Source organism: Lampetra fluviatilis, chromosome 39 (assembly GCF_964198595.1).
Source record: "Lampetra fluviatilis chromosome 39, kcLamFluv1.1, whole genome shotgun sequence".
Taxonomy (NCBI): domain Eukaryota; kingdom Metazoa; phylum Chordata; class Hyperoartia; order Petromyzontiformes; family Petromyzontidae; genus Lampetra; species Lampetra fluviatilis.
This window is the reverse complement of record NC_136313.1, coordinates 10,942,617-10,963,096: the sequence shown is the minus strand read 5'-3', so window position 1 is coordinate 10,963,096 and position 20,480 is coordinate 10,942,617. Positions and strand designations below refer to the sequence as shown.

The following is a 20,480-nucleotide window of genomic DNA, read 5'->3' as shown; positions in this document are numbered from 1 at the left end:
TGTGCGTTATCCCCTCGTAATATTAATTGTGTCGTTAGCTTGTGTGGTGTAGGAGGATACAAACAGCGGCCAGAAGTTTTCTCTGGGTTGGGCGTGGCCGCCGCGAGCCCCTGCGTGTCTCTGCTTGTGCGCTCTCTCTCCCTCCACTGCTGGATGACGAGTTGGCACGACGCTCGGTGAGGGCCCGGTGACGTCCGAGTCGTGCTGCTCTTGCGCTCTCTCTCTCTCCACTGCTGGATGACGAGTTGGCACGACGCTCGGTGACGCCCGGTGACGTCCGAGTCGTGCTGCTCTTGCGCTCTCTCTCCCTCTACTGCTAGATGACGAGTTGGCACGACGCTCGGTGACGCCCGGTGACGTCCGAGTCGTGCTGCTCTTGCGCTCTCTCTCTCTCCACTGCTGGATGACGAGTTGGCACGACGCTCGGTGACGCCCGGTGACGTCCGAGTTGTGCTGCTCTTGCGCTCTCTCTCTCTCCACTGCTGGACGACGAGTTGGCACGATGCTGTCCTTGAAGATGCTCGGTCGCTCGTTGTCGCTCGGTGGCGCACGGTGGCGCTCGGTGGCGCACGGTGGCGCTCGGTGGCGCTCGGTGGCGCTCGGAAGACTTTGACTCTCTTTCTCCACTGCGGGATGACGAGTCGGTTTTGGTTGATGCTGGTTGATCTGGGTGTGTATTAGACACACGGCGCATTCAATAGCGCTGTCCTCCTCCTCACAGCCGTTTGACCAGGCTTTCTCCACTGCTTCGCGCTCTCTGCTTTGCTCGCTTGGTCGACGCTTGGCGATCTCCGCCCTTTTACAGGTTGATTGCTTGTCGTCGCTCGTCACTCTCTCTGCTCCGTGCTTCCCTTGTTCGTGCAGCTGCCAGCTTCACTCGCACTTAACTTCGTTCTGCGAGAAGCGACACCTGCTATCGGCATCGGTGTTTCGTTTCCTCACGACGCTCCGCCAGCCGGAGCACGGCTGAAACCCAGCCCCGACCCAGGTTGAACTCAGACTTCTGCGACTCGAACGACCCCTCCTCGTTCCATCACTTCTCGAGGCACGATCTGCCCCCGCTCTCTTGCGAGCCCTGTCGCAACGCTGCGTCGCAAGCCGAGTTGCGAGACCGAGCACGACTCGACCCAGACTGCTCTCAGACTGTCACTTTAACGACGTCTCGTCGTCCCATCTCTCCTTGAGGCACGACTGCCACACCTCTCTTGCGAGCCCCGTCGCAACACCGCGTCGCAAGCCGAGTTGCGAGACTGAGCACGACTCAACCCAGACTGCCTGTTCGCTGTGTGCGCCCGTGCCTAACTCAAAACGTGACTCCCTTCTGTGCATTCCTTGCGAGCGGGCAACAAAACACAAACAGAGCGAGAAAAAGCAGACACCCCCGCGACCCTTGCGAGAGAAAACAAACCATGTCAGCACAAACCCCCCCCCGCCCCTTGTGACCTTTTTACTCCCTCTTTGCTTGTCAGGCCCTGCTGGAAGACAAAGGTGGCTGAGGAGATGTTTGCAATACATTTATGTGGTGCTGTGTGTTACATTTATTCTTGAATTATATTTTATGAGTTCCTTCGGTCTTGGTATCGGGGTTATCATTCGTCTATGTTTAATGAATATTCGTCATGATCCTCGTCACATTATTATTTTGGGCTTCGCCAAGTTTAGTTCTCAAGAGATTGGTGTTTTTATTCTGAGTTAATTTTTTTATGTCCTGAGGTTAAGTGTACTATGCACTTAAGCTTTCTGGAATTCGTACTCTTTAGTTTTTCGGAAGGTCGTGTAGATAGGAAACATATACTTCTAAATAATATGTATGCGGTGAATATAAGGGAATTACTAATAATAAAATTATTGTTTGTTGGTTAATTATCTATGTTAAGTTTCTACTTTTCGGTAAGGAAAACGTTAAGAAAACGCGAGTTTCAACCGTTGTTTGCTCTGCACCTTATCTGTACATCTCCAGATGTCTTTGGGAGGTTAGTCCATACATCTTTTGTCCATCTGGATGTCTATGACCTCTCTGTCACCGACTTCTTACCAGTTTAATGGCCGTTTCACAGATTCCTGGTGTGTTTGTAGTGGGTTGTTTTCATTATTTAATTAAAAGGTATATATAAATATAATAAAAAGAGAAATAGTTTTTTTTTCTTAATTATTCTTAATATTAATAACGGAAAACAGGGCATAGATCCAACACCGTCCTGGCTCGGGTGCGAGACAACAGAGCAGTCAAGTCGCCGAACGAGTTCTGCGAGGCGTCTCAAGTTACCACCCTGCCGTCCTCTGCTTGCTGCAGCCCCGGGCGAGTCGTAACGATACGCACCCAGCCTTAACACACACCTCACCCATCTTTCGTGTGCCGGGGGGCGATTTTTGTCATGTCTCGAGCGTGCGGAGCGCGGTTCGGGCTGTGTGTGTGTGTCTTCTGGATGAACGCGCTATTTGCTTGTTGCTCGGTGTCAATTAGTGTGTATGTGTGCGTGTTGAGGATGGAAGGAGAGTCTGCTGTGCTTGCTGAGTGTCAAATAGTGTGTGTGCGCTGCGGCGTGGAGTTGTTATCTTGATGGCGAAGTTAATTATTAACTCGGGAGCGTCGGGTATCCTGCGCTGTACCATCTCGTGGGTTACTGTGTGCGACGGGCTTAATTGAAAAATATATTTTTTGGTGTATTGTGCTACGAGGTGCTGTGTGCGATGTAGTTGTTTGCAAGAGAGAATATTTGTGTTGTTGCTGCAAAGTTACGACAGGATTAATGGTGTGTTGGTTGCCTGCAGATCTGCTTGCTATTGTGCTTAAATGTACGCGTGTGATCGCGATATGCTGACTGCATGTGCTGTTACACCGTTCTGTACGGTTATGGGGTGCGATGCATTGGTTGACTATTGGGTTGGGATTGTTATTAATTGTGCGTACCTGTTTGGAAATTGGTAACAAATTCGAGGGGGACCCAAAAATTTGGTTGTATGGGTGTTGTGCACACGAGATTGCGTGTATATTATAGGTAATTGAGCTTTTTGAAAATGAGGGTGCGCGATGACGCCGTTGTGGGTGGCTCAGATGTTAAGGGTGATGAGACCGTAAATTGGCGCCAAGTGGCGTCGCTCATTCGGTTGATTGCATGCAGCCAGGAGTTGCTTTGCGGGTTGGTGTGTGTAACCAATGTGTTTTGGTAAAATATTGGTTAAAAATTCCCCGATATGACTGCTGTGCGCAGCAAGCTGGGGCTGTGCGTCTATCGTTAGTGGGGTTGTTACAACGTGACGGGGGATGCGTCTTATGACCCCCAGCAAAGGGCAGCTGGGGTGCACGCACGGAGAAAACTGGCCACGTGTTCGCACGTTGGGCCGCCATTTTGCGCGCACGCGGGGTATGGCGACGATGCGCTTTGCGCAAAGGGCCGCCATTTTGAGTGCGCGCGAGAGATTGCGAGAACGCGCTTGGCGAAGGGGGCCGCCATTTTGAGCGCGCGGGAAAAACCTCGGTGGGGCAAATATTCCATCTGTTATGCCTGCCATTGTTGATTGGGTGATGCACGAGTTGTGGTCACGTCGGCCTATGGCTGATGGCTGACCTGACAGCCCGGAGGCGAGACCTCCGTGGTATGTCTCAAACTAATGGGCCGTGTGCTCATATGGCTCGGGGAGTCATGGTTCAGTTGTGCGGTGGCAGACTGAACCTGGTGTGCCGGGGGCTCACGGGATTTGGGTTAGGTTGTTATTGAATCTATAAGAGAACATTGCCCCGTGGGGGGGGTCGTTGGTGTCTGGCCTTGCCGAGGGATTGATCTTCCCTTGGCTATAAAGCGTCAGACTATAAGATGCTGGTGTGTGTCCATCGCTGATGGGATAGTAAGGGAGGAGCATGGCCGAGTTGCTGCTCATCCCCGAAATTGCACTAGCCGAGAGTATGATCAGTGGATGTTGCTGTCGTTTGACGACCACGGTGAGGGTTAGGGCGAGTTAAACGTTACCGCTGGGGAGCGTGGCTCTCTCCACGCGAGGGTGTGCGACTGGGGGTTTTGTTGAGAGTGACCGTGGGTACATGCTGTGTACGTGTGATGTCTGTGCTGGTCCTCAAGGGAGGACTGCTGGTGGGCAAGAGCAGGAATTTTTTTTTGTTGTTGTCACGTGTAAATAATATTGTTGTTAAAATGTAAATACTGGGGCATCCATCGCGTTTATTTTGGGTAATTATTGGGGTTTCTTAAGCGGGCCGGAATTACATCATCTCCACTACCCTGGGGCCGGGTGGCTGTCGTGTACGACATGCGGATGTGCGTTGTTGTGCTGTGCCTCAGGGGATTAGATTCTCCTTCTCGTCACAGATCTTCGGCGCCTGCCACACTGGGTGTTACCTGGTGTGCTAACTGGATGAGGACTTAAAGGAGCAATTGAGCGCCCGTTCGTCATTCTGCTCTACCACTTGCTCTTTGATGTTGGACTTGAGCCGAGCGGATGGAACAACAACAGGGACACGCTCTAAGACACCACATTTCTGGGTTGTGCGCGTGTGCCATTCTTGCGTGTCGGTTGCCGTTGTTGTGCTTTGTGCCATTATTATTCTTGTTGTTCTGTTCTGGTTCCTGATCCCTCCCCTTTCGTTACTCGTGTTGTTGTTGTTATAATCTCCGTTGTGCCTGGGGGACTCCTGATTGTGATGCCTTCGCCCGCATTATTTTGTTCTGTTTCAGCCGAGGACGGCTGGAATTTTCTCTACGGGGGAGGGTGGTGTAATGCGGGCGTAAATGGGCGGGTCGGATGTGACGATCCGAGAGGGAGCAGTCAGGGTCACGTGGGGGGAGATGTTATAGCGGGGAGACAGGAAGACATCTGGGTCAGTCGGGGGAGTGAAGAGTGGAGACCACGTTGGGTGGTCGCCGTGCCTCAGCCTGGTGGCTGAGGGGCTCATGACGGCGCCAGCCAGCGGGGTGGAAGAGAGAGTGTGGGATATAGAGTTAGAGTGAGGCCACGCAGGGCGGAGGTCGAGGAGTGGCAAGATCGCCACACACACGAAGAGTAAGACTTGGCACCGTCGGCCAGCGGTGACCAAGCGCGGGGGAACGACGGGCAGCGGTGGAGCTGCAGTGAGGGCAGCGGTGGAGCTGCAGTGAGGGCAGCCGGAGGACTGCACAGGGGATCTGCAGCGGAGCTGCAAAGGTGTGGAAGCTACGGGAACGAGGGCAGCTATGGAGCTGCCAAGGGGAGAGCTCTGAGCGAGGGCCGTGTGGGAAAGGTGTAAGAACCCGAATAAAGGACAACGGAGACAGACCCAGGATCGAGTCCTTTATTACACATACATGGACTCTGTTTTTGAGAGCCCACTGCCTTTTTTTGCATGTGTGTTTGTTTAGTCTGTTGTCCTTCCCCACACCTCCAATGAGCATGGTTGTCTACATACGGTTCGAAAGAAGTTCAACATACATACATGTGCCCAATTTTTTTTCAGATCTCACAAGCTAAGCAGGGCTGAGCATCGATAGTGCTCGGGTTGGCGCCGCATACATAACATGTGTCACAGGGGGCTGCAGGACAACGTAGCCAGCAGAGGAGAGTGCACCGAAATCCATTGTTGCGCTGTACTTTGCTCTAAAGTCTACGCTCCCGGTTTTACATTCGGTAAGCCCATTATAGCAACAGATTTACGAACCGAAGCTAATGCATGAAAGCTTTCAACACTTGTTGGAAAGCACGAATAACCACTGCTCTGTTGTCTCCCGTGGCGACTCCACATTGCCGGCAACGTCAGCGCCCCCCCTGCCCCCCCCCCCCCGAACTTATCTACGCCGTGCATCGCGGGCCCTACCGGACACGGCGACATAGTTGATGTCGTGGCCGGCCATGCTGGCGTAGGGGCCGCTCTGGCCGAAGCCGGTGAGCCGCGCGTAGATGAGACGAGGGTTCTCGCCAAGCAGCACGTCTGGGCCCAGGCCAAGCCGCTCCATCACACCTTGGGGAAAAGGGAGCACGTGGAGGAACATGGAGACACAGGACAGAGACAAGGGGGACGTGGGGATGTAGGAACATGAGGACAGGACAGCCACAGAGGGATGTTTTTGCCGATTCATTTTTAGATACTTAATGTTCTACTTGTGGGAAGAAACTGGTGTCACCAGAGAAAACGCAACACAAAACAAGAGGGTTAACACTCACTGGTCCGTACAGCAGAGTTCACAAACCCACATACTCTTTGGTTCTTTCGGTAAAGTCACGTAGGTATAAAATAAAATAAATTAAATCACGACGTTTCGGGCGCAACACAAGCGTCCGTCATCAGGTGGGACAACCACAACAAGAAACAATTGCTGAAGTGGGCAAAAGGGCTGCTGTAACAAGAGGCTATCTAGGCAAGAGAGGGGGGGAAGAGCCAGGGAGGAGAGACAGGGGGGGGGGGGGTGTGGGGTAGGGGGAGTGGAGCGCTGCCGAGTGAAGAGCAGCTAGAAGGGATTAAAGGGCGAACAGAGACAAAATGTCGGGGGGTGGGGAGGGGAAGAGAGCAGGCCTGGGAGTGGGGAGCTGAAGCAACAGGAGATGCGGATATGAAGGCAACACCATAAAGCATTTAAGGTCATACCTACCATACTAACATCTCCTGGCCACCCCTCCAACAGCCCGGTAGGTTTTGGAGTTTTACAGATCTTTGAGATATACCAACCCTCACCTTCGAAGTGCTCGGTCATAGGCATGCACCACCATGCTGTAAGATAACAGTGCCTCCTGCCAGCACTGATGCATGCGTGTGTGTACCTGTGTGCTGCTCAGTAGTGCAGCGGTTAGCTCTCTCCACTATGGCTCCAGCAACCCGAGTTCAATTCTGGTTACGGCCAACACCAATGATGATTATCTGAACCAGTCCTGGGCCTCCCGTAGGTCGACTCAGCCTAAAAAGAGCACCTGGTGCGGGGTATAAAAACATCAGCACAAGGGAGACAAAGGCGGCCGGGCGTGGTGCTGGTCATCCACCCCCTCGTGTGCCATTCCAGCCTTCATAGGTGCTACTCGCTAATAGCACTTGCCCCAAGAGCCTGTTAAGGCTGTACTGTGGTGGGGGGTGGAGTCTTTGCATTTGTGTGCGCTTCTCTGCTAGTACCGGGACGGAAGGGCTCAATGAGAACATCGGAGGCACGGCACAGCCGGCGCAGCACGGCTACGCCTTGCGGACACTTCAGGTTGAGCGTCAGCGATTGTTTCCCCCGTGCCAGCACATCCGGCATGGTGGCACGCGTCCCCGCGCGGTCAACACGCACCACCTGTGCCCCAAAGTCCGCTAGCACCATCCCACAGAAGGGCGCCGGCGCCAGGCCAGCCAGCTCCACAACGCGCGTGCCGGCAATCGCCATCGCTCGCAATGCTGTGAATACAAAGGTGATGTGTTTAGCCGTGGCAGGCGCTGTAAATCGTCTGTGTCGGATTCCAAGGTTGTGCGGTATAGGTTTCTCTTTGTTTTTGGTTTGGAACACACGTTGTTCGAGGCCAGAAATATTCCTCAGTTCCTGAAGAAGCTCCAAGAACGTACAGCCAAACGTCGAACATCATACCGAATAACACGCTGTGCAAACATTATACACATCAGACAACCCTGTAAATAGAGTAAGTTTATCCACGCTCTACGCCAGTGGTGGAAATTCCATATTCCCATGGTCGAGGGCAGTATTTTCTTAGGACGACCACCGTTGACTTCCCACAAAGTCAAAATAATGTTTTGACCACAGTGCTATTGTTGAACTGTTATTAAGGTCAACGTGGCACGCAAGGGGTGGTGTTGTCAGATGTACGTCAGACCACCTGTATCTTTCGAGTGCACCAGGTACACACTGCACCAGGCACACATTCTAGGCCGATTTAACTTAGAGGAGCCCCAAGTTCAGATTCCATTTCAATGCGCAAAACTACACCACACACACCGCATACGCATCGCAAAAGATGTTTGTAACACACAAATTTAAATTTTGAGAGATGCTTAAATGTCTTAAAGGACTCTCACCTGGTTAAAAATAATGGAGATGTGTTCACCAATGCTTGCAAGCCTCCTGGTGCAAATATTGATGCTCGCAAGCTGGTTTTAAACGAACATGTGAATGTTACAAAGTTGGCTCCTTTTATCAGTAATGCGCTGCGAGCAATGCGGCTAACGTTTGGGGCAAAGTCGACTACTGTGTAAGCCATTGTTGGGCATAACAGCAAACCTAACCCTGTAAATTATCTACTCAGTCATTCTTTGTTTGTTTCGGTTAAGTCACGTCTAAAGATAAAATAATAAATTAAAATAATAGCATATTACGACGTTTCGATTGCAACACAAGCAATCATCATCAGGCATAAAAGAAATAGCAACAAAAATCTGACTAGAAAACTATAGACAGACATACAAGCAGACAGACATCACAACGGCACACAGAGAGAGGACACATATCGGCACACAGAGAGGGGTCGTTTCTGTGACGGTCCCTTAAATATAGAGAGGGGGGGCGGGGACGGAGAGAGGGGGGGGCGCAGAGAAAATTAGCATATGAATGAGTGTACGGCAACGTACTGCTGCTGCAAGTAAGATGACGATGTGGCACGGGCACGCAAGCTTGAAAATTAGGAGAAAGGCACACGAAAATTAAATAACCTAGCAAAATATCGAAATGTGATGTAATACAACACAGAGAGTCGGTTAACACACAATTAACGCATAGCCTGGTTTATTACGTATTTCAAAGATTGCTAAGTTAGAATTTTAAGTGTGAAAATTCCAAAGAGAGGACACAGGCAGAGAGAACACATAGCCAGAGAGAGAGAAGGATAAGCTTAAAACTTCCCCGTAGAAGTGGTTCAATCTTAAATTTGGAGCTTTCGTGACTGCAGGAATTATTCTTTGTTTCTTTCGGTTAAGTCACGTCTAAAGATAAAATAATAAATTAAAATAATAGCATATTACGACGTTTCGATTGCAACACAAGCAATCATCATCAGGCATAAAAGAAATAGCAACAAAAATCTGACTAGAAAACTATAGACAGACATACAAGCAGACAGACATCACAACGGCACACAGAGAGAGGACACATATCGGCACAAAGAGAGGGGTCGTTTCTGTGACGGTCCCTTAAATATAGAGAGGGGGGGCGGGGACGGAGAGAGGGGGGGGGGCGCAGAGAAAATTAGCATATGAATGAGTGTACGGCAACGTACTGCTGCTGCAAGTAAGATGACGATGTGGCACGGGCACGCAAGCTTGAAAATTAGGAGAAAGGCACACGAAAATTAAATAACCTAGCAAAATATCGAAATGTGATGTAATACAACACAGAGAGTCGGTTAACACACAATTAACGCATAGCCTGGTTGATTACGTATTTCAAAGATTGCTAAGTTAGAATTTTAAGTGTGAAAATTCCAAAGAGAGGACACAGGCAGAGAGAACACATAGCCAGAGAGAGAGAAGGATAAGCGTAAAACTTCCCCGTAGAAGTGGTTCAATCTTAAATTTGGAGCTTTCGTGACTGCAGGAATTATTCTTTGTTTCTTTCGGTTAAGTCACGTCTAAAGATAAAATAATAAATTAAAATAATAGCATATTACGACGTTTCGATTGCAACACAAGCAATCATCATCAGGCATGAAAGAAATAGCAACAAAAATCTAACTAGAAAACTATAGACAGACATACAAGCAGACAGACATCACAACGGCACACAGAGAGAGGACACATATCGGCACAAAGAGAGGGGTCGTTTCTGTGACGGTCCCTTAAATATAGAGAGGGGGGGCGGGGACGGAGAGAGGGGGGGGCGCAGAGAAAATTAGCATATGAATGAGTGTACGGCAACGTACTGCTGCTGCAAGTAAGATGACGATGTGGCACGGGCACGCAAGCTTGAAAATTAGGAGAAAGGCACACGAAAATTAAATAACCTAGCAAAATATCGAAATGTGATGTAATACAACACAGAGAGTCGGTTAACACACAATTAACGCATAGCCTGGTTGATTACGTATTTCAAAGATTGCTAAGTTAGAATTTTAAGTGTGAAAATTCCAAAGAGAGGACACAGGCAGAGAGAACACATAGCCAGAGAGAGAGAAGGATAAGCTTAAAACTTCCCCGTAGAAGTGGTTCAATCTTAAATTTGGAGCTTTCGTGACTGCAGGAATTATTCTTTGTTTCTTTAGGTTAAGTCACGTCTAAAGATAAAATAATAAATTAAAATAATAGCATATTACGACGTTTCGATTGCAACACAAGCAATCATCATCAGGCATAAAAGAAATAGCAACAAAAATCTAACTAGAAAACTATAGACAGACATACAAGCAGACAGACATCACAACGGCACACAGAGAGAGGACACATATCGGCACAAAGAGAGGGGTCGTTTCTGTGACGGTCCCTTAAATATAGAGAGGGGGGGCGGGGACGGAGAGAGGGGGGGGGCAGAGAAAATTAGCATATCAATGAGTGTACGGCAACGTACTGCTGCTGCAAGTAAGATGACGACGTGGCACGGGCACGCAAGCTTGAAAATTAGGAAAAAGGCACACGAAAATTAAATAACCTAGCAAAATATCGAAATGTGATGTAATACAACACAGAGAGTCGGTTAACACACAATTAACGCATAGCCTGGTTGATTACGTATTTCAAAGATTGTTAAGTTAGAATTTTAAGTGTGAAAATTCCAAAGAGAGGACACAGGCAGAGAGAACACATAGCCAGAGAGAGAGAAGGATAAGCTTAAAACTTCCCCGTAGAAGTGGTTCAATCTTAAATTTGGAGCTTTCGTGACTGCAGGAATTATTCTTTGTTTCTTTCGGTTAAGTCACGTCTAAAGATAAAATAATAAATTAAAATAATAGCATATTACGACGTTTCGATTGCAACACAAGCAATCATCATCAGGCATAAAAGAAATAGCAACAAAAATCTAACTAGAAAACTATAGACAGACATACAAGCAGACAGACATCACAACGGCACACAGAGAGAGGACACATATCGGCACAAAGAGAGGGGTCGTTTCTGTGACGGTCCCTTAAATATAGAGAGGGGGGGCGGGGACGGAGAGAGGGGGGGGGGCAGAGAAAATTAGCATATCAATGAGTGTACGGCAACGTACTGCTGCTGCAAGTAAGATGACGACGTGGCACGGGCACGCAAGCTTGAAAATTAGGAGAAAGGCACACGAAAATTAAATAACCTAGCAAAATATCGAAATGTGATGTAATACAACACAGAGAGTCGGTTAACACACAATTAACGCATAGCCTGGTTGATTACGTATTTCAAAGATTGCTAAGTTAGAATTTTAAGTGTGAAAATTCCAAAGAGAGGACACAGGCAGAGAGAACACATAGCCAAAGAGAGAGAAGGATAAGCTTAAAACTTCCCCGTAGAAGTGGTTCAATCTTAAATTTGGAGCTTTCGTGACTGCAGGAATTATTCTTTGTTTCTTTCGGTTAAGTCACGTCTAAAGATAAAATAATAAATTAAAATAATAGCATATAACGACGTTTCGATTGCAACACAAGCAATCATCATCAGGCATAAAAGAAATAGCAACAAAAATCTAACTAGAAAACTATAGACAGACATACAAGCAGACAGACATCACAACGGCACACAGAGAGAGGACACATATCGGCACAAAGAGAGGGGTCGTTTCTGTGACGGTCCCTTAAATATAGAGAGGGGGGGCGGGGACGGAGAGAGGGGGGGGGCAGAGAAAATTAGCATATCAATGAGTGTACGGCAACGTACTGCTGCTGCAAGTAAGATGACGACGTGGCACGGGCACGCAAGCTTGAAAATTAGGAGAAAGGCACACGAAAATTAAATAACCTAGCAAAATATCGAAATGTGATGTAATACAACACAGAGAGTCGGTTAACACACAATTAACGCATAGCCTGGTTGATTACGTATTTCAAAGATTGCTAAGTTAGAATTTTAAGTGTGAAAATTCCAAAGAGAGGACACAGGCAGAGAGAACACATAGCCAGAGAGAGAGAAGGATAAGCGTAAAACTTCCCCGTAGAAGTGGTTCAATCTTAAATTTGGAGCTTTCGTGACTGCAGGAATTATTCTTTGTTTCTTTCGGTTAAGTCACGTCTAAAGATAAAATAATAAATTAAAATAATAGCATATTACGACGTTTCGATTGCAACACAAGCAATCATCATCAGGCATGAAAGAAATAGCAACAAAAATCTAACTAGAAAACTATAGACAGACATACAAGCAGACAGACATCACAACGGCACACAGAGAGAGGACACATATCGGCACAAAGAGAGGGGTCGTTTCTGTGACGGTCCCTTAAATATAGAGAGGGGGGGCGGGGACGGAGAGAGGGGGGGGCGCAGAGAAAATTAGCATATGAATGAGTGTACGGCAACGTACTGCTGCTGCAAGTAAGATGACGACGTGGCACGGGCACGCAAGCTTGAAAATTAGGAGAAAGGCACACGAAAATTAAATAACCTAGCAAAATATCGAAATGTGATGTAATACAACACAGAGAATCGGTTAACACACAATTAACGCATAGCCTGGTTGATTACGTATTTCAAAGATTGCTAAGTTAGAATTTTAAGTGTGAAAATTCCAAAGAGAGGACACAGGCAGAGAGAACACATAGCCAGAGAGAGAGAAGGATAAGCTTAAAACTTCCCCGTAGAAGTGGTTCAATCTTAAATTTGGAGCTTTCGTGACTGCAGGAATTATTCTTTGTTTCTTTCGGTTAAGTCACGTCTAAAGATAAAATAATAAATTAAAATAATAGCATATTACGACGTTTCGATTGCAACACAAGCAATCATCATCAGGCATAAAAGAAATAGCAACAAAAATCTAACTAGAAAACTATAGACAGACATACAAGCAGACAGACATCACAACGGCACACAGAGAGAGGACACATATCGGCACAAAGAGAGGGGTCGTTTCTGTGACGGTCCCTTAAATATAGAGAGGGGGGGCGGGGACGGAGAGAGGGGGGGGGCAGAGAAAATTAGCATATCAATGAGTGTACGGCAACGTACTGCTGCTGCAAGTAAGATGACGACGTGGCACGGGCACGCAAGCTTGAAAATTAGGAAAAAGGCACACGAAAATTAAATAACCTAGCAAAATATCGAAATGTGATGTAATACAACACAGAGAGTCGGTTAACACACAATTAACGCATAGCCTGGTTGATTACGTATTTCAAAGATTGTTAAGTTAGAATTTTAAGTGTGAAAATTCCAAAGAGAGGACACAGGCAGAGAGAACACATAGCCAGAGAGAGAGAAGGATAAGCTTAAAACTTCCCCGTAGAAGTGGTTCAATCTTAAATTTGGAGCTTTCGTGACTGCAGGAATTATTCTTTGTTTCTTTCGGTTAAGTCACGTCTAAAGATAAAATAATAAATTAAAATAATAGCATATTACGACGTTTCGATTGCAACACAAGCAATCATCATCAGGCATGAAAGAAATAGCAACAAAAATCTAACTAGAAAACTATAGACAGACATACAAGCAGACAGACATCACAACGGCACACAGAGAGAGGACACATATCGGCACAAAGAGAGGGGTCGTTTCTGTGACGGTCCCTTAAATATAGAGAGGGGGGGCGGGGACGGAGAGAGGGGGGGGCGCAGAGAAAATTAGCATATGAATGAGTGTACGGCAACGTACTGCTGCTGCAAGTAAGATGACGACGTGGCACGGGCACGCAAGCTTGAAAATTAGGAGAAAGGCACACGAAAATTAAATAACCTAGCAAAATATCGAAATGTGATGTAATACAACACAGAGAATCGGTTAACACACAATTAACGCATAGCCTGGTTGATTACGTATTTCAAAGATTGCTAAGTTAGAATTTTAAGTGTGAAAATTCCAAAGAGAGGACACAGGCAGAGAGAACACATAGCCAGAGAGAGAGAAGGATACGCTTAAAACTTCCCCGTAGAAGTGGTTCAATCTTAAATTTGGAGCTTTCGTGACTGCAGGAATTATTCTTTGTTTCTTTCGGTTAAGTCACGTCTAAAGATAAAATAATAAATTAAAATAATAGCATATTACGACGTTTCGATTGCAACACAAGCAATCATCATCAGGCATAAAAGAAATAGCAACAAAAATCTAACTAGAAAACTATAGACAGACATACAAGCAGACAGACATCACAACGGCACACAGAGAGAGGACACATATCGGCACAAAGAGAGGGGTCGTTTCTGTGACGGTCCCTTAAATATAGAGAGGGGGGGCGGGGACGGAGAGAGGGGGGGGGCAGAGAAAATTAGCATATCAATGAGTGTACGGCAACGTACTGCTGCTGCAAGTAAGATGACGACGTGGCACGGGCACGCAAGCTTGAAAATTAGGAAAAAGGCACACGAAAATTAAATAACCTAGCAAAATATCGAAATGTGATGTAATACAACACAGAGAGTCGGTTAACACACAATTAACGCATAGCCTGGTTGATTACGTATTTCAAAGATTGTTAAGTTAGAATTTTAAGTGTGAAAATTCCAAAGAGAGGACACAGGCAGAGAGAACACATAGCCAGAGAGAGAGAAGGATAAGCTTAAAACTTCCCCGTAGAAGTGGTTCAATCTTAAATTTGGAGCTTTCGTGACTGCAGGAATTATTCTTTGTTTCTTTCGGTTAAGTCACGTCTAAAGATAAAATAATAAATTAAAATAATAGCATATTACGACGTTTCGATTGCAACACAAGCAATCATCATCAGGCATAAAAGAAATAGCAACAAAAATCTAACTAGAAAACTATAGACAGACATACAAGCAGACAGACATCACAACGGCACACAGAGAGAGGACACATATCGGCACAAAGAGAGGGGTCGTTTCTGTGACGGTCCCTTAAATATAGAGAGGGGGGGCGGGGACGGAGAGAGGGGGGGGGCAGAGAAAATTAGCATATCAATGAGTGTACGGCAACGTACTGCTGCTGCAAGTAAGATGACGACGTGGCACGGGCACGCAAGCTTGAAAATTAGGAGAAAGGCACACGAAAATTAAATAACCTAGCAAAATATCGAAATGTGATGTAATACAACACAGAGAGTCGGTTAACACACAATTAACGCATAGCCTGGTTGATTACGTATTTCAAAGATTGCTAAGTTAGAATTTTAAGTGTGAAAATTCCAAAGAGAGGACACAGGCAGAGAGAACACATAGCCAGAGAGAGAGAAGGATAAGCTTAAAACTTCCCCGTAGAAGTGGTTCAATCTTAAATTTGGAGCTTTCGTGACTGCAGGAATTATTCTTTGTTTCTTTCGGTTAAGTCACGTCTAAAGATAAAATAATAAATTAAAATAATAGCATATAACGACGTTTCGATTGCAACACAAGCAATCATCATCAGGCATAAAAGAAATAGCAACAAAAATCTAACTAGAAAACTATAGACAGACATACAAGCAGACAGACATCACAACGGCACACAGAGAGAGGACACATATCGGCACAAAGAGAGGGGTCGTTTCTGTGACGGTCCCTTAAATATAGAGAGGGGGGGCGGGGACGGAGAGAGGGGGGGGGCAGAGAAAATTAGCATATCAATGAGTGTACGGCAACGTACTGCTGCTGCAAGTAAGATGACGACGTGGCACGGGCACGCAAGCTTGAAAATTAGGAAAAAGGCACACGAAAATTAAATAACCTAGCAAAATATCGAAATGTGATGTAATACAACACAGAGAGTCGGTTAACACACAATTAACGCATAGCCTGGTTGATTACGTATTTCAAAGATTGTTAAGTTAGAATTTTAAGTGTGAAAATTCCAAAGAGAGGACACAGGCAGAGAGAACACATAGCCAGAGAGAGAGAAGGATAAGCTTAAAACTTCCCCGTAGAAGTGGTTCAATCTTAAATTTGGAGCTTTCGTGACTGCAGGAATTATTCTTTGTTTCTTTCGGTTAAGTCACGTCTAAAGATAAAATAATAAATTAAAATAATAGCATATTACGACGTTTCGATTGCAACACAAGCAATCATCATCAGGCATAAAATAAATAGCAACAAAAATCTAACTAGAAAACTATAGACAGACATACAAGCAGACAGACATCACAACGGCACACAGAGAGAGGACACATATCGGCACAAAGAGAGGGGTCGTTTCTGTGACGGTCCCTTAAATATAGAGAGGGGGGGCGGGGACGGAGAGAGGGGGGGGGGCAGAGAAAATTAGCATATCAATGAGTGTACGGCAACGTACTGCTGCTGCAAGTAAGATGACGACGTGGCACGGGCACGCAAGCTTGAAAATTAGGAGAAAGGCACACGAAAATTAAATAACCTAGCAAAATATCGAAATGTGATGTAATACAACACAGAGAGTCGGTTAACACACAATTAACGCATAGCCTGGTTGATTACGTATTTCAAAGATTGCTAAGTTAGAATTTTAAGTGTGAAAATTCCAAAGAGAGGACACAGGCAGAGAGAACACATAGCCAAAGAGAGAGAAGGATAAGCTTAAAACTTCCCCGTAGAAGTGGTTCAATCTTAAATTTGGAGCTTTCGTGACTGCAGGAATTATTCTTTGTTTCTTTCGGTTAAGTCACGTCTAAAGATAAAATAATAAATTAAAATAATAGCATATAACGACGTTTCGATTGCAACACAAGCAATCATCATCAGGCATAAAAGAAATAGCAACAAAAATCTAACTAGAAAACTATAGACAGACATACAAGCAGACAGACATCACAACGGCACACAGAGAGAGGACACATATCGGCACAAAGAGAGGGGTCGTTTCTGTGACGGTCCCTTAAATATAGAGAGGGGGGGCGGGGACGGAGAGAGGGGGGGGGCAGAGAAAATTAGCATATCAATGAGTGTACGGCAACGTACTGCTGCTGCAAGTAAGATGACGACGTGGCACGGGCACGCAAGCTTGAAAATTAGGAGAAAGGCACACGAAAATTAAATAACCTAGCAAAATATCGAAATGTGATGTAATACAACACAGAGAGTCGGTTAACACACAATTAACGCATAGCCTGGTTGATTACGTATTTCAAAGATTGCTAAGTTAGAATTTTAAGTGTGAAAATTCCAAAGAGAGGACACAGGCAGAGAGAACACATAGCCAGAGAGAGAGAAGGATAAGCTTAAAACTTCCCCGTAGAAGTGGTTCAATCTTAAATTTGGAGCTTTCGTGACTGCAGGAATTATTCTTTGTTTCTTTCGGTTAAGTCACGTCTAAAGATAAAATAATAAATTAAAATAATAGCATATAACGACGTTTCGATTGCAACACAAGCAATCATCATCAGGCATAAAAGAAATAGCAACAAAAATCTAACTAGAAAACTATAGACAGACATACAAGCAGACAGACATCACAACGGCACACAGAGAGAGGACACATATCGGCACAAAGAGAGGGGTCGTTTCTGTGACGGTCCCTTAAATATAGAGAGGGGGGGCGGGGAAGGAGAGAAGGGGGGGGGCAGAGAAAATTAGCATATCAATGAGTGTACGGCAACGTACTGCTGCTGCAAGTAAGATGACGACGTGGCACGGGCACGCAAGCTTGAAAATTAGGAGAAAGGCACACGAAAATTAAATAACCTAGCAAAATATCGAAATGTGATGTAATACAACACAGAGAGTCGGTTAACACACAATTATGCCTGATGATGATTGCTTGTGTTGCAATTTATTAATTTATTATTTTATCTTTAGACGTGACTTAACCGAAAGAAACAAAGAATAATTCCTGCAGTCACGAAAGCTCCAAATTTAAGATTGAACCACTTCTACGGGGAAGTTTTAAGCTTATCCTTCTCTCTCTCTGCCTGTGTCCTCTCTTTGGAATTTTCACACTTAAAATTCTAACTTAGCCAGTCCCTCCAGAAAAACGCGATTATGCGATCGCAAGATTTCACGCAAAATCAGCCAAAGTCCGCATATTTATGCGGGGGGCGCGTTTTTTCAAATACGCCGCACTTTCGCTGCATAAATTGCAGATTTCCGCGCGCAAAATATGCGGGCTTGCATGATTTCATAATCCCCGCATTTTCGTTGCAAAAAGTCACATATATCTTAGCAGAAAGTTGAAAAATGTTGCGTTTACTTCACACAAGCGCAGCCATTTCCCCTGTTGCCATGGGAACGTTATGAAGTGACGTCACTCATTACGCGACATCATTGAAAAGCTGCAAACCCCGCGATGCCAATGAAACCATGATGAAGCCCGCAAATCTTTCTCATTTGCCAACAAACATAAGCGCAAAAGACCGCGCAAAGCAGTTCCCCAGTGTGTTACATGACAGTGGGGGCAAATTATTTTGCATAGCTACCTCTGTAAAACAGGAAGCACACATTTTATTTTTTAATATTTTATTTATTCATTTTTACAGAAGTTGTAGCATATTCATTTTGTAAAGCTACAGAACTTGTTCGACTCAATGTTTTGTAAGTTTGAGCCATTTGTTTGTTAAGGTCTGAAATAAAACAAGATGAGAACTTAAATATTCCCAGCACTTTCTGTGATGTAGTATGCTTGCTTATCATAGGAAGTAATAATAAATGACTCTTTACATTAAAGTAGTAGCCTAGTGAATAGGGTGTTGGGGGAATCACTTTTTTTTCTCTTTTTCATCAAACCGCAGTTTTTGCAAGTTCCCGCAATTTTTGCAAGTTCCCGCAATTTTTGCAAGTTCCCGCAATTTAATCGCATAAAATTGCATAAATATCCCGCATATTCCATCGCATTTTTTAAGAAAACGTGCCGCATAATCAACGATTTTTGCCCGCAACAATCACCAAAAAACTCCGCGTTTTTCTGGAGGGACTGCTTAGCAATCTTTGAAATACGTAATCAACCAGGCTATGTGTTAATTGTGTGTTAACCGACTCTCTGTGTTGTATTACATCACATTTCGATATTTTGCTAGGTTATTTAATTTTCGTGTGCCTTTCTCCTAATTTTCAAGCTTGCGTGCCCGTGCCACGTCGTCATCTTACTTGCAGCAGCAGTACGTTGCCGTACACTCATTCATATGCTAATTTTCTCTGCCCCCCCCCTCTCTCCGTCCCCGCCCCCCCCTCTCTATATTTAAGGGACCGTCACAGAAACGACCCCTCTCTTTGTGCCGATATGTGTCCTCTCTCTGTGTGCCGTTGTGATGTCTGTCTGCTTGTATGTCTGTCTATAGTTTTCTAGTTAGATTTTTGTTGCTATTTCTTTTATGCCTGATGATGATTGCTTGTGTTGCAATCGAAACGTCGTAATATGCTATTATTTTAATTTATTATTTTATCTATAGACGTGACTTAACCGAAAGAAACAAAGAATAATTCCTGCAGTCACGAAAGCTCCAAATTTAAGATATCTACTCAGTGTTGGTTTAAATGTGCGTGAAAATGTTGAACAGCAAAATGATTCCTCTTCACAGAGTTCAGTTGAAAATATTCGAGACATGAGAGTTCTAAAAGTTAATGATTTTTTCTTAATTCAAATTTAAAACCATTCCAACGTTTTGTTCAGAACCTAACATTGCACGCTTCATCTTTATCAGCGGAATAAATGACGACTTGCATTGTTTAACAGTTACATAGAAACACGATCATTCCCTTTATCCAGCAATTCGAGATTCTCAATAATTCATTTAAAGTAACATCTGTTAATTACCGTACATTAAGAAGACCCACAACGAATACGATGGGGTAACGCTCAAAACTCCGCACAAAATGGATTCAAGAATCCATTTGCTATTCTGACATTTAGGGCACCTTGTAGCCCAAACCTACAACACTTGCGTATTACTGGGGTCTCGTGTCCAACCACGAAGCAGGCTCAACACCGCTCTTAACATTTGGCCTTTGGCCACCCTAGTTAAGAATTTAAGGATAAATCGCAACGCAGATAAAATTACGGTACTGTATTTACAATGCATTTACATCTTTCTTCAAAGTGTATGTTTATTTCTCACTAGAAATGTTGCAAATGAGACCCCTCGTTCGGCTGCACATTAAACGTTTTCCCTTTAATGTTGCTACCTGCGGTAACGTTTGACAAACATTAACTGGACTTGTTTTAAGTGACCGGTCACCTCGTGCCCGGCGACCCCTGTCGGCCGGGGTGTACCCGCGGTCACTCACGCGGGGTGAGGGAGGGGGGGTCCATACACCGAGTGTGATGGCAATTGAACAGCGGTCGTCCGATGGATATACTTTGCCCTGTCGCAGTGACGTCAAATAAGTTTCGCACGCCGTCATTGCCGGTTTTAGCAGGGCCGACGCTCAGATTGTGTGCCCGTAGTTAAATATATTCTAATTTTAATCGTTTGAGGAGAGAGTAGCCCGACATTAAATGTAAATGTGAGTGACCTTGTCACCCTGAGTGAGGACTGCGCGAACGAGCGGACACCACCTCACGCGCCATCCACTTAATGACAACTGCGTACAACAGCCAACTCCCCTTCACGCCGAACGAATAACGTTCATGACAACAAT

General features: G+C 45.4%; 1 protein-coding gene across 1 annotated transcript in view; it reads right to left on the bottom strand.

Moving 5' to 3' along the window:
• AMACR (alpha-methylacyl-CoA racemase) overlaps positions 1–20,480 on the bottom strand; it is a 49,516-nt gene that overhangs the window by 28,900 nt on the left and 136 nt on the right. Inside the window, exons 2-3 of the mRNA XM_078874715.1 lie at positions 7,085–7,345; positions 5,801–5,944 (exon numbers count right to left, since the gene is read on the bottom strand). Coding sequence (XP_078730841.1) covers positions 5,801–5,944; positions 7,085–7,334 — 394 coding nt within the window. The 5' untranslated portion in view covers positions 7,335–7,345. The remainder of the gene's footprint in view (positions 1–5,800; positions 5,945–7,084; positions 7,346–20,480) is intronic.